At 46.4% G+C, this 19,809-nt stretch overlaps 1 protein-coding gene across 1 annotated transcript in view; it reads right to left on the bottom strand.

Annotated features, from left to right (window-relative positions):
• Me3 (malic enzyme 3) overlaps positions 1-19,809 on the bottom strand; it is a 155,962-nt gene that overhangs the window by 27,308 nt on the left and 108,845 nt on the right. The window contains exons 6-7 of the mRNA XM_026784324.1: positions 15,687-15,848; positions 9,708-9,811 (exon numbers count right to left, since the gene is read on the bottom strand). Coding sequence (XP_026640125.1) covers positions 9,708-9,811; positions 15,687-15,848 — 266 coding nt within the window. The remainder of the gene's footprint in view (positions 1-9,707; positions 9,812-15,686; positions 15,849-19,809) is intronic.

Genomic DNA, 19,809 nt, shown 5'->3' with positions numbered 1-19,809 from the left:
AAGAAAGGCCAGCAGAGTTGGGCGTGGTTGGGGTCAAGCCTTCCTGGGTAGGGCCGTCTGAGGCTCTTCCCCTCGTAGGCTGGCCAGAGGTACAGAGTGGGGTGTTGGCGAGAGCAGAATGTTCCAGAGGCTGCAAACCATCTCTGTTTTAGAGATCGGGGCCTGTCAGTCTTTAAAACACCTCGTGTGGCCCCTTTCAGGCCTGAATAAACACGAGGAAGCCAGAAGGAACAGGTGAGTTTGCTTAGCCTGCATCAGAATCCAAGGATGAAAAGGTACCACTCATATTCCCAAGGGACTCCGCTCTGCTTTCCCCATGAAAACCACGTGCAGGTCTCCCTTGGCCTAGTGCCTAGTGAAACTATCAGTCATCACCCCCTGGAAAATTATTTCTTTTCTTTTTTTCCTTCCAGAAACTAGAACTGGCAGAATCACGAAACTCTAGGTCTTTAAAACATTTTACACATTCCGTTACACTGAATGCCCTTGAAATGCTCTCAGATAAATTTCCCTAGTAAAATAAGTCTGGATAGCTCTTGATACTACATGTGCCAGATGCGATGTGTATTAAAGACTTTGAAAAGTTATGTATGAAGGAAAAGGTTTAACCCAGCAGTTTCTAAACTTATTTGACCACAGGCCGATGATAACACATTTTAAGATGTTTGGCTTCAAAGTGCCTGTGCTGGGGCAGCCACCAGGGAACGAAGGACTGAAGGATGGACTTGTTTTGGAGATGGGAAGTGTCCACAGGAGTTAAATGAGCTGGATTGGAGGGGAGGTAAAAGCTAAGAGACGAGGGACGGAACGAAGTAGGATGGATTGGGGGAGATCCTGAGAGTCGGGGAGGGGGCAGGAGCTAGCCCAGCTGAAGTGTGAAGATGTGCTCAGGTACCATGGAGCAGACATTAGCCGTCTCATCCCAGTTCACCCACAGGCATTGAGGGAGTGACCGTTCTAAAGTCATGGGGAGGGGGCAGAGTTGAAGAGGATGGCTTCACAAGGATGTCAGGGAAACTAATCCATAGGCAAGGATGCCGGAGATCACGGATTAGATAGCAGGCTCACCGAGTTTAAAGAAACAGAAGGCAAAGCGGAATGAGCACAGTGGACATTTTCAAGTACACGAAGGACCATCCAGTGGGCTGGGAGCTGAGCTGTCTTCTGTGCATAGCTAATGGGCAGAAGAAAGAGAGACCTAGATTCTAGTGTTGCGTAAGGTAGGGTTTCAAATACGGGACTGACTGTGGTGGCTGGTCAACGGAGGTGATTTTGTGGTCACTGTGGCTTCATTTGGTGAGGAACTAGGGGACGAGATTTCAGCCTGGAATGTGAGGGAGGACCCCAGCGAATTTCTACTTCCCATATCCCAGACTGGGAAAGCTCCTCTTGTGCCTGCCTGGAAACCAGACCAGCGGGCTCCTTACATGACATGCTGACCTCATTGGGGGAAATCCCAACAACTATCAAGATGGTCTCAAGAAGCAACAATTTCCAGCAAACATGTCAGGATAATGTGGCCACTCCTTCATCATTATGAGGGGGCGAGTCCAGGCCAGACAGAAAACACTTCATGAACAGTTGGATTTCCTCCGGAGTTTCCCTCTTTGTCTCGGTTCCTAGACAATCACACAAGACATCAGTAATCTCGATCTAGGAAGAGGGTGGTGGCTAACTGCCGACCTTTCAACCTCTCAAAGGTCAGAGGTCACTCCTGAACTCTTCCCCCCCCCCCTCCTCTAAGTTACAGCAACTCATTCCACAAAGTCCTGTTCCTAAATCTCCCATCCGTTTCTCTCACCCACCTGGAACTCCACAGATAAGAGATCCCATTTTCTTATAGACTGTGTGTTCCGGTTGTCATGAGGCCATGGGTATCCTCCACAAAGTCTCTCTCATTATTTGTATTTCTCTGTTCAGGACTGATACAATCCATGATACAATCATACACTGATCTTCCCCAGAGTCAGAACCTCTCACGGAGAACTAGCTAGGCTCCATGAAGACTTATGTCCTCTGATGATAAAACAGAGAACCAGACCATATTTGGAGACGGTCAGCACACAGTGTGTGAGGACCATCTTGAAATGCTACAGTAAGAGCTTAGAGCCAAACAATGCTCTTTCTACGGTCTTTTAAAAATGCAAACACAATCCTTAGCTTTCATTGTAGTCTGGATGTCAGAAGCTAAGGGTTTCCCTGGCTTATGTTGCTTTAAAAACTACCACAGGAGCATGAGTACATGTGCTTCGTCCCCTTGGGGTTGAGTTGGGCTGGCTGAGGTTTGAAGTTGCTGGAGAGCTGTGGGATTGCTCAGCTCTGGTGAGTGACGGGGCAAGTGACAACTATCATCAAGAAGGAGAAACTGGAGAGGATGGGATGACCCATCTGAGTAAAGTAAGAGGATGCTTCATTCACCATTTGAAGAAGGATGCTTAAAAGAAATCCCACACTAGCTCAGAATTGAGAATAATAGAGGGTTATTTATCTAGGGATAGACTCACAAATCAGAATCCTCTGCTAGAATGGGGAACAGCAACCAAATCCTGCAGCCAGAAAAGAGTCCCCACGCGCGCTTTACATGGGCATAAATAGTATAAGAGGCCATGCCCAAGTGGGCGGGTAACGTAAAGGCTACTGGCTGTAGGAATTCCGACAACCATTGGAAGCTAGAGACTGTCTAGATTGGTAACTGACGTCTAGTCCCTCTACAGTGCCCTCTGGAGAGGACGGGTAGGCACCAACTTTGCTCTTGACCAAGACAGAGAAAACAGGAGTAAGCTAAGTAGAATAGCTTTAATAATACGATTTCCCTCTCTTTTGCAGTTTTGGTTTACTAAGAAAGTGTCTGGAGAATGTTAGCTATCATTTCCTTCACGTGATGGCACAGCAATAGAAAATATCCCATTAGAAAGTGAATTTTGCAGTTAGATCACCTTTGTTTGTAATTCAGCTCTGCGGTTAAGTGGGGGTGTGGCCACGAGCAGTTTCCTTGACTTCCTGGGTCTCAGGTCTCTCATCTGATAACCCATGTCACCGTCAGCATTGTTTTGGATGTGTGAGCTACATCAGTAGATGGAAAAGATAGGACAGTCCCTCACTGTGACTTATATTTTAGTGATATAAGAGAGTCACACACCTAGTTATTAGATCCTCGTAGAATTTATAAGAATATTGCCCACGGATTAAGGGCCTAGTCCCCAGACACTGCTAGGAGGTAACCATTAGGAGACGGGGGCTGTCTTAGTTAGGGTTTCTATTGCTGTGAAGACACACCATGACCACGGCAACTCCTACAAAGGGAAACATTTAACTAGAGTGGCTTACATTTTCATAGGCTTAGTCTACAGTCATCATGGTCTGACATGGTAGCATGCAGGCAGACATGATGCTGGAACCGAGAGTCCTATATCTTGAAAGACAGGCGACAGGAAGTGGTCTGTGGTACTGGGAGTAGTTTGAGGTCTAGAGACCTCAAAGTCTGTCCCCACGGGGACACACTTCCTCCAACAAGGTCACACCACCTAATAGTGTCACTCCCTTTGGGGACCACTTTCTGTCAAACCACCACATTCCTCTCCCTGGGCCCCCAAGGCGTATAACTATATCATAATGCAAAAATGCACTCAGTACAACTTTAAAAGTTCCCGTAGTCAACAATAGTCTCAAATTTGAGTAGTCTCAAACTTAGAGTCCTACATCTTGATAGTCAGGCTTCAGGAAGAAGTCTGTGACACTTGGAGTAACTTGAGCATAGGAGACCTCAAAGCCCACCCCCACAGTGACACACTTCGTCTAAAAGGCTACACACCCACCCTAACAAGGCTAAGCCTCCTACAGTCCCATTCCCTTTGGGGCTATTTTCTTTCAAACCACCACTTAGGTCCTTAGAAAATGGGGCACTTTCCCTCCAAGGGAATTATGAGACATGGCTCATCTCTTCTTTCTGGTCACGGGACAGATGGTGTGCTCTACAACAAACTCTCTGCTACAGCAGTGTCTCTGTCAGAGGCCCACAGCAGTAGATCTTCCTGATGTTGAACTGGAACCTCCACAGCTATTAACTAAGAGTTATTATCTTCATAATTTCATCAGAGTCATGAAAAGCTGACTAATAGGGTTGTTGACAATGTTAAATAACTTAAAGCAAGTGAATTACTTACTGGCCTTAGGCATCTAGATTATACCAGTATCCAGTGCACCAAGAGAATAAATAGATACTTTTTATTAATTAGATTTTTTAAAATTGAGAAATGAGCTCTGGGTGAGAATTGCTATTTAGCTCATTGTGGTAGTTTGAATGTAATTGGCCCCCATAAGCTCATAGGGAATGGCACTATTAGGAAGTCTGGTTTTGTTGGAGTAGGTAAGGCCTATTTCCAGGGACCCAGTTCACTTCCTGTTGCCTGTAAGATGAAGGACTTTCAGCTTCTACTCCAGCACCATGTCTACTCACATTCTGCTATGTCCCACCATGATGATAATGGACTCAACCTCTGAAACTGTAAGCCATCCTGTTTGGGATAATGCTCTTGTACACCGTAAAGATTTGTCACTTGTATTGGTTTAATAAAACACCGACTGGCCAGTAGCCAGGCAGGAAGTGTAAGACTAGGAGAACTCTGGGAAGAGGAAAGGCAGAGACGCAGTCACAAGCAAGACACAGAGGAAGGGAGACGAGAGTGCCTCGCTGAGAAAAGGTACCAAGCCGCGTGGCTAAACATAGATAAGAATTATGAGTTAATTTAAGTTAGTAATAAGCCTGAGCAATAGGCTAAACAGTTTATAATTAATATAAGCCCTTGTGTGTTTATTTAGGACAGAACAGCTACAGGACTGGGCAGGACAGAAGTTTCCGTCTACATCACCCCATTAAATGTTTTCCTTTATAAGGGTTACTGTGGTCATGCTGCCTCTTTACAGCAATAGAAACACTAGGACACTCCTAATTAAAGTTTTGTTTTTTTAGTTACAAAAGAAGTATCTGTACATAAGTAAATAAGCATGAGAAAATGAGTAATTTGGTAAGCCAAATTCCCAGGCAATCTCGTTCTGTTGTGGCAATCGCTATTAACAATTTGGTGAATATGAATCCAGATAATTCTTTGCTCAGGTACTGATTGGTTTCAGCTGCTGACTTACCAGACCCTAGAATTGCCTGAGAAGAGACTCTTTGCTGTGAGATTGTTTAGATCATATTGGCCTGTGGGCATGTCTGTGGGGCAATTGTCTTGATTGTGACCCAGCCCACTGTCAGTGGGACTATTCCCTATTCAGGGGGCCCTGGGTTGTATAAGAGTGGAAGAGGCTGGCTGGGCAGTAACTGAGCAAGGACCCATGAGTTTATTCTTTATCTGCTCTTGACTGTGGATGTGAAATGTCTGGTTTCTTGAGTTCCTTCCTTGGCTTCCTCTCAATGATAGACTGTAAGCCAAATAAACTCCTCCCCCCCCCCCATCCTCTATCTTACTTTTGGTCAGGATATTTTATCACATCAACAGTGGTGAAACTAGACCACTTTATACCAGAGCTTACAAATACACATGTTCATGTTTCAACCCAGAGACTCTGAATTCTTTATAAACACCCTTGGTGATTCAGAAGAACAGTTAGATGTGTGTGTGTGTTGGGGTATGGGGGTTAGTTCGGCATTTACACACCTACTTGATTTAATCCTCTGCTCTGTTCTGCAGTGGATAGGGAGTGGGGAAAGGAGGGGTTGGATATATCCAAGGGAACATAATCCAGCAGAGTTTTGTACACTAGAGGAATCAGTTTCCATTTCATGGAGAGAAAGTGGGGGGGGATAAACTTGGTTTAACTCTGGAAATATTCTGAACACATGGAGATTAAGATGGAGGCTACATTAGCCTCTGACTTGCTATTGAGCTAGAAGAGCTGCAGGACCAGCTGGAGTAAATGCTCATGAGATTAGAAGGCTGGATCCCGGAGTCCTCACAGATACCAGATGTATTGTGTGTAGTATTTCATATGTGCTATAGACCTTGTCACCTGCTCAGGGAAGACAATGCCACCACAACATCTTCCCTGTTGAACACAGAATCCTGAACAGTCCAGGCTAGAAGAAGAAATGAGACCTTCTACTTAACCTTCCTCACTGTACCTACCAACAATATCCCAGCCGAATCCTAAAGTTCACAGAGCACTCGGGCACAGTTCAGGAAGTGGTGGGGAGTCACCTTCTCTTTTCTTCCTTCCTTCAGCCTCAGGGGCTGCAAGCAGCCCCTCAACCTTAATGTTTATGAGCTGGGAGCTCACAACTTTTTATATTTCCACCAGAGGACCCACTCTTCCTGAACTACTGACTTACATCGACACTGAGCCAAAGAAAGCACGGCAGGTCAGGTTATCCAAACACCAGCAGACACAGATGAAATGTTCTGAACGCAGTAGTTCGGAGAATAGGGTCAGGATGTTTTGCTACAGGGTCTCGTTATGTAGCCCGGGCTGGTCTTAAATTCATGATCCTCTTGCCTCATCTTCGTGCATTCTGAGTTTATAGGCATGTGTTTCCATGCTCTTCTGAGAGCAGAGGTCTTTATACATTTGCAGATTACTTATCAGCCTGGCTTAGTGGCTGGAATATAGCAAATGCTAGGTAAAGATGCCTTTCCATATCACACAGTACATTTCCGTGGAGATACACGTAGCTATGCCATTATTTCCTCTGCTTTTCTCCCATTTCCAGAGCATTCCCTGGTAGTAACTTAAGTAAGAAATATAAACAAAAACTGTGGAGGAGAACTTGTCCCACCAGGACATGGTACCCAGATACGATGCTTCAGGTCCCACCACACAGGAGAGAAGCAAAGACAGAAAGACAAGGGCTTGAAAGATCAATCTGCCTCTGGTTTGACAACCACACTCAGCTTTCTAGTGTGGTTCACAGATTTATTCATTCATTCATTTATATATTCATTTATTTATTTATTTGAGACAGGGTTTCATGTAACCCGTGCTGGCCTAGAATTTGTTACTGAGGAGAACCTTGAGCTTCATCTGCCTCCTAAAAGTTGGGGTTACATCTGTGTGCTGCCATGCCCAGTGGGCTCTAGGGATTGAACCCAGGACGACTGAGCGTGCCAGGCAAAGCACTTTACTAACTGAGCTACATCCTGGTCCCTGTGCTTCACAGACTTAACCGGATGTTCCTCTGCTTTGGCGTGTCTTCCTCAGGAACTACCTTCAGGATAGGAATTGAGTCAGAGTGAGGTCTTGTCAATACTTCTCTTTTTTACCACCTAGAATCTACAGACGCAACAGTTAGCAGGGAAGGCAGAAAGAGGAAGCTTTTTATTGGCAGGATGTTTGGGCAGCAATGAGGACATTGAAGGCAGGAGTCACGATTTCCCAAGGTTCTTTCTTAAAATATAGTGTGTTTGGCTTCAGGGCTTCTGACTCAGCCTCAGGCCAGGCATTCCGTCGTGGGGCTAGAACATTCCCAAGGGTACCTGGGGAGACCAGCTCATTCTCCACCTACAGTATCGACAGAAACATTTGTTCTATCTTGTTAGAAAGTCAAAACAATGAGCTGTCAACCCGTCCATCACCTCTCCGGCAGGACACATTCCTGTAGGCTGACACACACCCTTCCGTAAGGGTTTCCCCTGGATGCCCGTGTGTCTGTGGAGCTGTGGACAGATTTTGATGATGATTTGAAAAGCCTCTTACATCTCAACATATTTAACCTTCTCTCCCACGGATAGGAAGATTTCTCTTTGGGGAGCCATGGACTGACTACTGACTCATAAAGCAGGCAATCAGTGCCGGAAACAGGAAGCGAAAAATCGGCTCTCTAAGGCAATGCCATTCCCTTTGCTCAGGTCACAAAGCCTTAAAAGAAAGAGCCTGCGGGTGGAGTTGGCACACTGGGTTCACCTCACACTCCTGTATGGTACTTCCTGGGTACCTTGTGAGCCAAGGACTTGGTGAGCCACGACAGTGACCTTGTCATCTCAGGGCCTCAGCTTCTTCTTCCATTAAAGTGAGCCAGACAGTATCTATCCTGCCAGCTCCATGGCATCCTTAAGAGGCCAGACCAGAGTCATGGAGTGGGAGGAAGACACATTCAGGAGGCTGTGCTGCTTAAATCCATCCATACTCTCACCACCTAAATGCCAAACAACATATCCTGGCGCTCCTTCCAGGACAGAGAACACATCATCAGAATTCCGTGCACCACGATGCTCACTTTGGGCCCCAAATGGCCTTTGTTGGCCCTGAACCCTTCAGCTCTCCTTTGGACATACAGAAACAAGTCTTCTGGAAGAGTAGCTTGCATCCTACTCTTTGATCCAGAGTGGCCTCAGAGCCTTCTCACTGCCAAATCAAGCATTTCTTTCCCTCCACTGTCAGGGCTATTGTTCTTTAAAGGCACGTTTGGTCTGGACTCGGAGGTGGCCCTGAGACAGTCTGGGAGGGGAAGGACCAAGTGAGGCGCACCCCCTTTGTTCCAGATGCTGTCCTTCTGTTAATGCATCCAGCTTGTGGATGGGCTTCTTTGGTGACCACACCCCAGCAGTGCGTTTCCCCTGTGGTCTCGACTGTCAACATGTGACCTTCAGAGCATCGCTCCCCTTCATCCAGTTTATCCTGCCTGGTCCCCAGGGTGCTGGTTCTCAGTTCTCACCAGGACTTGCGGTCAGTCTGCCAGTTCTACAGCTTTCCTCATCTCTCCCCTACCTCCCGCTTCTCCAGGTCCTCATTTCCCTTCTTCCTCAGCCTAGACCTTTGGCACACCATTGTGGCAATCCCCCCCCCCCCCCCAGTACACACTCAACTCCCTTCTTGCCTGGAGAAAGATCGAGCCTGATTCATCTATCTCTTCTCCCACCTTCCTCTTCCTTGACTCTCTTCCCGCGATGCAGTGTGTGTTTCTAAGCCTGAACTTCTCCAGGTGTGAATTTGATCCCTGGCCCTCTGGCTTAAACAGATTTCTGCTCCCACCCTGTGCCCCATTATTAATTTTCTGTACCCCATTATTAACTTTCTCTTTTCCGCAGCACCCTTCCCATGTCAAAGAACCACAATATGACTTCAGCTCTTTTCTAGGGAGAATGAAGTATGTCCATAGGTTCCCCCGAATTGCCGAAGCTCTGGCTTGCCCAGCCTGTGGAGGGCATCACTAGAACCTGGTAGCATGCCAGTGGGTGTGGGCGGCCATGGTGGCTGGCAGAATAAACAGGGGAGTAGGGTGGAGCTGCCAGCATTATGCTCTCCAGAGTAGACAAGAGCTCCCACAAATCTAGAAGGCTTGGATTTGGGGAGTCTGCTGTACTGGTCTCTTAACCTTCTCCTAACCTGACCTAACCAAGTGCGCACGTGAAGATGAATATGGCGAGCTGCTTTCCAAAGCCATTTTATTAGGAGGCTAACGTCTTTTCACCAGAAGAGCAGAGTCTGTATTCATACAAACTATCCCGAGCAGTTCGGACCCAGAGGGTATCCCTCCCGGAACAACAGAATCTAGCTACCTCCACATCCCAGTGCTTTCTTGCACTTATCCTGGAGACAGGCCCACCCCACATGGCTTCCAGACTTTCAGGTGCATGTGTCAGGCTGAAATTTTCAGACCATCCACCCCAAAGGATAGAGCCACAGCCTTATTTGTAAATTCCATTCTTCCAAAACTAGGCTTGACTTTGGCCACGGCACGTCTTAAGAGCCCTCTCCCAAGGTCCACTTACTTATCCGTCACGGCCTGCATGAACTCATCCAGTAGGTCATCGTACGCCTTCCCACCAACACGCCGGTGTTTCAGACCGATGTACAGAGGGTCTCTGAGAAGCTCCTGGAACAGAGAGCATCCACTTACTGAACCCGCTCCACTATTCCATCCTAAAAACGTAGATCTTGGAAATCTCCTCCTTCAGCTTCCTCCCAATGGATTCCTGAGACTTCTAAAGGCGAAGTGAACTGTCTTGGGTCACAAAACCCACTGGTGGGAGGGGAAGGGAGGAAACCATTATTTTAGAACAGGATAGAAACTGAACCTATTCATTCCCAAGCTCTGGCGTGTACAAGGTATCCTGGTACCTAAGTATTAATTTGATGACTAAATCTTTTCTCTGTTAGATGGTTACTAAGTTCCCTTCGGAACTAAATAAATAGCGATGAGAATTATAGGTGAAATAAATTTACCCAAAGAAGGCAAACTGGAACTTCTCCCTCTGCTGTGGGAATGGGGCTGAGTACACCCTCTGGGTTGTTTGCCTAGCTCTGCCTTGCTAAGGTTTTCCTTGGAGACAAAATGTCATGGAAAACAAACAGTTTTTCCTCCTCTTCCCTGGACATATCACAGAATGTTGTATTTAACCTTCTGGTTAAAAAAAATATTTACCTTGAGTAGCAACAGGCAGGCTAAGAGGTCATGAAGAACATTGGTGTGTTCAGGTCATGGCATGGGGTCTATTCCATGGTCATAACACCCTCCTTCAAATTTGTGTATTCAGGAGGTTACGGCATGGGGTCAACTTCGTGGACATAGCACCCTCCCCTCAAATTATAATTATTTCTATTGCTTAATTTTATGGAAAATTAATCCCAGGAGAAGGCTGCAAAGATTCTGGGGTAGCATCCTCACACGTGCACGCGGAAAGTGGGCTCTCTGGTAGTACTGCACCATGAAGTTGAGTATTCTAGTCTCAGAGACAACAAACTTGCAGAACAGAAGAAACTGCTGACCCCAGCACAGAAACTGACTCCCTTCTTTTTCACCAAGTCTTCGAAGTCTGGGTCTGCGGCCAGTTCCCCCTGAGTCTGCCCACAGATGCCAGTATCCTCATCAGTCACACAGAGAGTTTCTGTCCACAGATGCCAGCATCCTCATCAGCCACATAGCAGGTTTCAGAGGGCTACACGGCATCGCCCCACGAGGTGAACACAGGTTCATGAGTTCAGGAAATATTAGACTCTCGGGGCCCAGGAGGGCAGCCTGAGCACTGCGGGCTGTTCCGAAGAACCTCACTGTAGAGGACCATGTGTGCGGGATTTGGGAACAAATCCTTAGGGAAGACATTTATGCTCTGGGCCTCTTTTCTTACATGGAGTGAAGAGGTTGGTATGAGATGCTGCCTCTGGTTCCTTCTACCTTGGACAATATGGCCATCTTGTACTTGGTTTCCTCCACACGCAGCCACGACTCCTCGCCCCAAAGCCCTCGGACCCGAACCCTGGGACATCCCTCCTCTACGGAATCCCTGCTCCATGCGTTTATTTTCCCAAATATGCTTGGTGTTGGCAGGGAAAAGTGACTCAGTTTCGGGAATGCAGAAAGCAGATGTTTCCTCTCAACAGGAAGCTTAGGAGGGTGTTCTGACACTCATTCAGTTGCCGTCACCTCAGGAGGCTTCTGTTTGGTTTTACAGAGACACACACAGTGATGGCTTTGCTATTTGGACACAAAAGCATCCCCCAACAGTGTCCTCCCTGTACTACTAGAGGCAGTGGAAGCGATAAGGCCCAGCTTTCTTCCCCTACAGGCCAGGATTGCTTTCAGCGAAAGTTGCACCCCAAGAGTCCTGGGGAAAATTCCTTACAAGGAGATTCACTAAGAAACATTTATTTTATTTTATTTTAGAATTTTAGACACCAGTATTGTATCGAAATCATTTCAACCCCATAATCTCCCACCTCCAACACCTCCCCTGTCTCTGCAGCTTTCTCTGAACTCTCAACTTTATGAGCTCTTCTTTAATTTGGTATATGTGTGTGTGTGTGTGTATACATTATATATATATATATGTGTGTGTGTGTGTGTGTGTGTGTGTGTGTGTGTGTGTGTGTTTTCTCCAGCATTCATTTAGTGTTGTGCTCATATGTATATGCATTTAGGACTGACCACTTAGCTTTGGACAACCTATCAGAGGGATTGTCCCTAGAGAAAACTGATTCTCACTCTCCTAGAGGCCTTTAATTGCCTATAGCTCTTCGCCTCGCAGGGGGCCCTGTGACACTTCCCCAGTCCATATTGGTATCTTACCTGGTGTTGTTTTCGTGCAAGAATTAGAAACAGATGCGTTTTGGACAGTTTTACTATGGGACATGACATAGCAAACCCATTTGAAGGGGGCTAAACACCGTCTTTGTAACACTGGCTCCCTTGGCCACTTTGAATTCTCATGCTTGGAATCCAGCACTCAGGGGAGAAGCAGACACTCTGAGTGATGATGTAATACATGATCCATTATGTGTGCAGTGTTGAAACCCCGACAGCTGGACAGCTCCACCCAGGCCTGGTTCATTTATCTCCCTAAAGCCTACCAGAGTTCCCGACACCTACTAAACACCCAGTAAACTTTGATTAAAGGAGTAAAAAGAAAGTGTTCACAAAATAACCTTGGTTGAAAAAAAATGAGAACGAAAGACAGGTGCATTATGATTGCAGCTAAGTAACAAATTCATCTATATGTGCGTGCGTCGTGGATAAATACTGAAAGGGGCACAAACAGGAACTGGGGGAGGAATGCCATTTCTTTTAAGAATTTGAGCCGGACGGTGGTGGCGCACGCCTTTAACCCCAGCACTCGGGAGTTAGAGGCAGGTCACTGTGAGTGTGAGACCAGCCTGATTTATAAAGTGAGTTCCAGGATAGCCAGGACTGTCTCACAGAGAAACCCTGTCTTGAAAAACCAAAACAACAACAACAAAGAAACAAACAAAAAAAAAGAAAAGAAAAAATAATTTGAATAATTTTTTTGAAGTTACTTTAGTAATCTTATGGATCAAGAGATGAGGTTGGCTTATAAAACACCAGAATCCCAGCAGGGGTGGGATATGGCAGAGGATCTTGGCTCTGATTAGAATCTCTTTGAGCCAATTAAAGTTTCTGGACCTCAGTTTTCTGCAGTGGGAAGGGAAGGCAGTGACAGAGGCTTTCACTCTGTGCTCCTATGAGGCTCAAACTGGGTGTAAGGTCCTGGTCTATGATGGCCACTTCTTTTCGGAGATCTGTTCTGATGGATTTGTGATGAATCAAAGCCGTGCTGAGCAGCTGTAAGGCTTGTGTTATCACCCAGCCCCATCTCGCAGGCCAGTCAGGAGATACAGCAAGGGGAAGCGATTTTAGAAATGGCCGGACTGTTCTGTAGGGGTCAGGTCTAAAGAGGTGAAGTGACTCACCGGGCCAGTTGGTGGCATGGGGCCAGGGCCCCTGCTTCTTCTTTTTTTTTTTTTAAATATTCATTTATTATGTATACAATATTCTGTCTGTGTGTATGCCTGCAGGCCAGAAGAGGGCACCAGACCCCATTACAGATGGTTGTGAGCCACCATGTGGTTGCTGGGAATTGAACTCAGGACCTTTGGTAGAGCAGGCAATGCTCTTAACCGCTGAGCCATCTCTCCAGCCGGGCCCCTGCTTCTTAAGGCCACTTCTCTTGTCCTCTACTGCCTACCCCCTGATCCCATGAGGTTTCTGGCTCTCAAGGAAGGTCTCCTTCTGGATCCCTCAATTCAGGAGGAGATTCCATCTCAGGGTGGAGCCTGAGGAAGCTGTATTCCCTGCTAGGAATTAGAAATCTCATTCTTGTTTAGAAACCCAGACGATGCTGTCTAAAGACGAGGAAATCAGTTTTCCTTGAACTGAATCATTGTGGATTGCAAATGTGGATCGCGAATCCGCACCACAGGGCCGTGGAGATGGCTCGGTGATTAAAGCGCTTGATTTGCATGAGGATCCAAGTTCCGCCCCCAGCAACCACAGGGGAAAAGGCTGGGCGTGGCAGTGCACACCCACAATCCCAGCACAGGGGCCGCACATTGGTAAGATCCCCGGAGTTCACTATCCGGCCAACTCATGCGAACCATTAAATCCCAGATCCCAGTGTGAGACTCTGCCTCAAACAGCATGGTGCTGGAGGAGGAAAGGCACTGGAGGTTCTTCTCTGGCTAACAACACTGCTCCCCCAATAAGTAAGCATACCCATTCCGTTCATCTAGACGAACACCCCCCTCCATTGTGCACCGATATTTCTGCCTCTAGGAATTTGTCCGATGAGAACATGACTGACCGGAGCACAGCTGACCTCTGCAAGAACTTCGGGAACACCTAAACGTGCAGCTGTGTGGGCTTTCCTGCGTGAACCGGGGTGCAGCGACAGAGTGGAGTAATGGTTGTTAACCCCAGAGGGTTTGACGTATGCAAACTATAAAGAGCAGGCTTCAGAGAGGTAAGGCAATGCAACTCCAAGTTTGGTTTTTGTAAGGGTTCGGAGAGAAAAGAGACTGGAAGGAAAAACATTGAAATTATATTATTGCACATATGCAATGTGTATATGTGATACATATGTGCAATAATATAATTTTACTTAATGTATAAATACATACAGTTTTATTGTATAAATATACATGGTTGCTTGGTATAAACTCAAACGTCTGGCTGGGAGAAGGGAACTTGGTTTGGAGCAAAACCTGAGATCTGCCCTTACTTAGCAGCTATGAGGCTTGCGCCACCACCGGGCCCCCTGTCCCATAGGCCGGTCAGGAGACATAGTAAGAGGAGGAGATTTTAGAAATGGCAGGACTGCTCTGTAGGTGATCAGGTCTAAAGAGGTGTATATATAAACATACTTTTCAAGAACATACTAAAAACATCAAAATTATATATATATATATAAATGTACCGATAATGTGACTAATAGTTTACTTTTAATCCATCTCTGAATTTTGATTTTTAAAAGAACACACGCTGATCTTAAATTCAAAAGTAAATGCTTGTTAGAAGGAATTCCTTTGACGTATATTATAGACGTGTATGAAAATATCATCATGAGACTCATTTTTACTATAATTCATATATTCCATAAAATTATAATTTGCAAAACGTGACAGTTGGATAGAGATATATTTGCTTCATTTGTGAAGATAACTGAAAGTTTGAATTAAGCAAACAATTTGGAAATGAAGAAAAAAAAAGATAGTGTTTTTGTTTTATTTTGTTGAGTTTTGAAACTCACTCTATACACCAGGTTGGGTTCGAACTTGGATTAAAGGCATGAGCCATCACTACCTGTGGAAGCAGGCATGAGCCATCACTACCTGTGGAAGCAGGCATGAGCCATCACTACCTGTGGAAGCAGGCATGAGCCATCACTACCTGTGGAAGGGCCGAGAATTACAGCCAGAGACAATGTGCCAGCCTGGTACCAGGAGCAGACAAACTCTTGGCTGGGGGTTAATCTCCTTGACAAAGTTTATGAATCCTACAGAAGGATTGACCAGCATCTTAGCTCAGTTTCTCTCACTTGATCTGCAGGACACTCTTCTGCTTGTCCCCAACATTTCAGCCTGGAGCCTTCTTTTTGAATTTTAGTTCAAACGCTGAGGCAAATCACCTTGAGAATGCAGAACACAGACTAGTCTCGCCATTGGCTGCTCTCTCAGAGAGGAGCGCCAAGGAGGATTGCAAAATTGGTGGGCCCATGAATCAATGGGAGAAGTAAGTCTAGGGCATTGTGGGCACAGAAGAGGAAGATGCAGAAGCCAGAGGACTCAGAAGCAAAGGGGGTTGGGAGAGGAGAATCCACTACTTCACAACTATGTGGGAATGGGGGTCGAGAGCATCCTGGGAACGGAACAGCCCATGTGGATATAATTACGCCACAAAAGCGCCCCCCCACCTCATCTTCCTTGGGGCTCAAGAGTTCCTGGCCCGCACAGACTGTTACCTCGTTGTTGGTGCCCACATCGAGCAGGACGGGAAGGCACTGCTGTGGATTGACCCCTCCGCATGCGGTGTACAGGGCCAGCTTGCCCACAGGGATGCCCATGCCGTAGCAGCCCAGGTCTCCCAAGCCCAGTATACGCTCTCCATCGGTCACCACCACAGCCTGAAAAACACAGCAGAGCACCCTCAGTTGGGAGCACCACCCGCATGACGAAGTGCTCTTTTCAAAGTCCTAGCAGCCAGGCCTGCCAGCTGGGAAGAAAGCAGCCGGTCTGGGACAAGGCCAGAGGGATCCATCAACTGCAGGTGGCTGGTCCTTTCTGAGAGCTGGCTGAGGCCAAGTGACAGAAAGACAGCGTTCCCTGCATTCTGAAAATTGGGTCGGGAGCTGCAGAAACAGCTGGAGAGAAATCACAACTAGTCTCTCTTTTTCTCTCTCTCAGAGAAACTGGACAGCCTCAGACTGAAACCTGGGGCCTGAGACAGGAAGGGAGGGGTATGAGAAAGTTCAGGCCACTGCTACAGCCGCAGCAGCTTGAGGCCAATGTGCAAAGAACAGAGCTTGTAACATTTCTTAGAATCACAAAACAGAGAATCAAGCAGATCCTTTGGTTATCTGAGGGTAACCTGTTGACAAAGAATCACTGACGGCCCACCGTGTACTAGACACAGTACTGGTATCATCAATCTTTCCTTCATCCCATGTTGACGGAGCTCATGGTAATGACAGACATGATTATATGGTTATGATGGATGCTCATATATTCATTCACTTAATCAATATGCACAAAGCACCTGTTTGCTAGTAAGACATATCCTGGGGGAAGGAACTTTAGTTTGATTACCTACAAAATTAAATACGTGTGAAGCCAAATGAGACAGGGCACATATTTATCAGCTGTTACAGCTTTGGGACAGAGGCCTGAATGCAGCAGGACAGTGCAGAGGGAAGGAGAGATTGAGATCTTCCCGGAGGGTGACTCACTCTTAGGAGTTCTGCAGATGAGAAGATGCACACACCAGACATCAGACAAGAAGCAATTGTGAGGGTGCAGGCAGAATCAAAGACCTTTAATGGGTGTTGTGGAATATTACTTTACCTAGGCGAAAAGGTGTTACATTCTTTTCTGCCAAGGAATATTACTGCCACTGTGTACAGGTGTGTTTCACTTGTTTACATTGCATTTGGTTAACGATGTAAGGATGTGTGTTTAATTATATGAAGAAGTGCGTTTGTTTCACCTTGCTTGTCTAAAGCACCTGATTGGTGTAATAAAAAGTCGAACAGCCAATAGCTAGGCAGGAGAGGGATAGGTGGACCTGGCAGGTGGAGACAATAAATAGGAGGAGAAATAAAGGCTAGAGAAGGAGAGAAGAGGAGGAGGAGAGAGAGAACAAGGGAGAAAGAGAGACACTCCTGGAGTTGGAAGCCAGGCAGTTACAGCCAAACACGAGAACCAGTGAAAGATACACAGAAGGGAAAAAAGGAAAAAAAAAAAAAAGCCCAAGGCAAAACACAGATAAAGAGAAACATAAAAATGAGAGCTAAGATAAGGCCAAGCATTTAAAACTAATAACAAGTCTCTGTGTCATGATTTGGAAGCTGGTTGGTGGCCTGAAAAAAAAAATCCTGGTACAAATAGGAAAGAAAGTTAAGGTTCAGGATAGACTTGCGTAAAAGGTGTTGAGAAGCAAGGAGGTGCACTTCATATAAATGGCAGAATGGGGTGGGAGGGACAAGCCAATGAGCAGCAGGGCAAGGGGAGCCCCCTGGGGTGACAGTGAAGCTGTTTGTACTTCACTGCAACTAGCACACTGGTCTCCAAGAAGCTTCCCTCCTGAGCTTCTCACTCTTCCTTTGCACTCCCAGAATATTGTTCCTTGTGCAAAGCAGCCAACAGTCTTTTCCTTGTATTATAAATATTCATGTTTCCACGTATTTCATAAAAAGTTGTACGCTTTTTAGGAGCAATATCAGGTTGTGTTATTTTTGATTTCTTAGCAGTTGGCTCTGAGGCCAGCAATGTGACATCTAGTTCATTAGCCAGGCAAACTATCACTCCAACAGTGCTTCTTGGCTGGACAGGATTAAAGCCAGTATCGCCTCTCATTGTTCCTGATAGCAATCCAATTAATGCTGGGAACCACTTAACTAGTTCAGGGGTTGCCAAGGGCTTAGGGAAAGTCTGGGCAGTGTCTTTGGGTTTGAAAAGCCAGCAACAATTTCTGGAATGACAGAACTCCAATTTCCTTATTTGGCTGTGGGAAAAGTCACGACACCCCTGTTCCTTAGACAAATGGAGAGGTTTGAAGGATAGTATGCTGTGTTCCTTCTTGCCTGCCCTCCTCAGACCTATGACCTTATCTGACTTGTTGGATATGGCCCTTAGCTTAGCGAACCAAAGGCAGATTGGAAGACCATGAGTCCTGGTTTGCTCGTGGACTGTTTCAGATTTATTAGTGTGATTACGGGCTGCCGGCAAGAGTTTTCAAGCCACTTTTCTTCTTCCTTTTGCTTCGCCCTTTGGTCTCATCACTCCTCCTTTCTTTCCCCCTACTTCATAGCACAAATAACCCACATTCCTTAGTTTCAAATCTTGATTCCACTCCTCACAAAGAACCTAGTCTTTCAGATTCCTTGTCTTTAGAACAAAGACAGTAAGAAGCCCTGAGGATGCCAACAGAATTCGATGCGTCGTTCTGTGTGAATGAAGGGGCTGGAGAGGTCTGCCCAAGGTTGTTCCTTATTCAGGAATGAAGGACTTTCTTCTGTACTGCTCTTCTTAGCCACCAGCCTATCTGGAGAAATTTCTTTACCTGACCTTGCGCAGAAGCCGTACCTCTTTCTGAAGATCAGCCTACAGCCAATGACTGACCACCCCAGGAGTACACAAGACACCCTGCCTCCGTGTCCTCCCCTCCTTTTGGGGTACAGTTGTTGAACCAAGAGCCCTTCCTGACAAGTTGATTTCGGTCTCAGAAAGTTTCAGCAAGCCCTATCTCCGACACAATGCTGAAGGTGTTCACCACACCGTCGGCCTGTGCGTGGTAGGCAGGCACATGGCGCTGGCAGTCTGGACCATGCTTTAACAGCTGTGCAGCGGGTGTCTCATGGTGAAAGTTGCGGTTGTGGCTCCACCACACAGAGCTCTCTCTCTCCTCAGGAGTGTTGTTACTAGGTTGGGAGAGATGCTTAGGAGTTTGGGAAGCTGACAAGGAGAGAAGTTCTCAGTTGAACCTTTCTACTGCTGGAGGCAATGGGCACTCCGGGAAGGAGATAGGATGCGGTGCTCACTCCTCTGTATGATTTACACAGGGCAACATTTTCCTCTTTGGAGAAGAAAGACCTCGAAGCTTTTAGAGTCCTGGCCTTGAGTTGTAGGTACCTCATAGTTATCTTCTCCTGGATTTCAGGTTCCTGACTTTTTAGCTGGGAAACCACAGAAAGTTAATTTTTCATCTTCCAAATCGATTCAGAAGGTCTTCTGAAATGATCCCGCTTCTCTAGCCAGGCAGTCAGCAACATTAGGTTCCAAAGACTTCCTAGGCCTTGAGAAACGGCCTCTTTGAATCACCTATTGGGGGGGGGGGGCAGAGCTCAGACACAAGATGTAGTTTAGATACCAGCACTCACCTGTGGGTGACCTTGTGAGTACCGCGCATGCTTCGTCCTCCTCTGAGCAATGTCCTCTCCTCCTACCCATCCTCCAGGGCCCAGCTTGGGGCTTTCAGGAGGAATTCTTTCTGAGCACAAGCACAATGCCCTGTGGAGGGGTGAGGAGCAGAGAGCCCCTGTAGAAGTAGATAGATCTTCACCTTCTCATTTTTTTAGGGAATAGGAAAGTCTGCAGGCCAAAACATTCTGGACTTCTGAAGGGGGCACCTTGGGTGATGAGGGAGGAAGCCATCAGAGCCAGGGTGGAGCGTGCGGTGGGTTAGGCAAAGTCCAGTCAGCTACTGTTAGTTTGTTTACACACCATGATTCAGCCTCTATATTCAGAGTACTTAGTTTTTCCAGAGAAGTCAGAAAATCCAAGTGCTTTTATATTTATTGTTTTAAATGAACTATGCTTTAAAAATATTGCCTATAAATTAAAAAATTTTAACAGGCGCTGAGGGCCAAA

The sequence above is a fragment of the Microtus ochrogaster genome, chromosome 22, assembly GCF_000317375.1.
Source record: "Microtus ochrogaster isolate Prairie Vole_2 chromosome 22, MicOch1.0, whole genome shotgun sequence".
NCBI classification, from domain to species: domain Eukaryota; kingdom Metazoa; phylum Chordata; class Mammalia; order Rodentia; family Cricetidae; genus Microtus; species Microtus ochrogaster.
The sequence above is the reverse complement of the archived record's forward strand: the minus strand, read 5'-3'. Positions and strand labels throughout refer to the sequence as shown.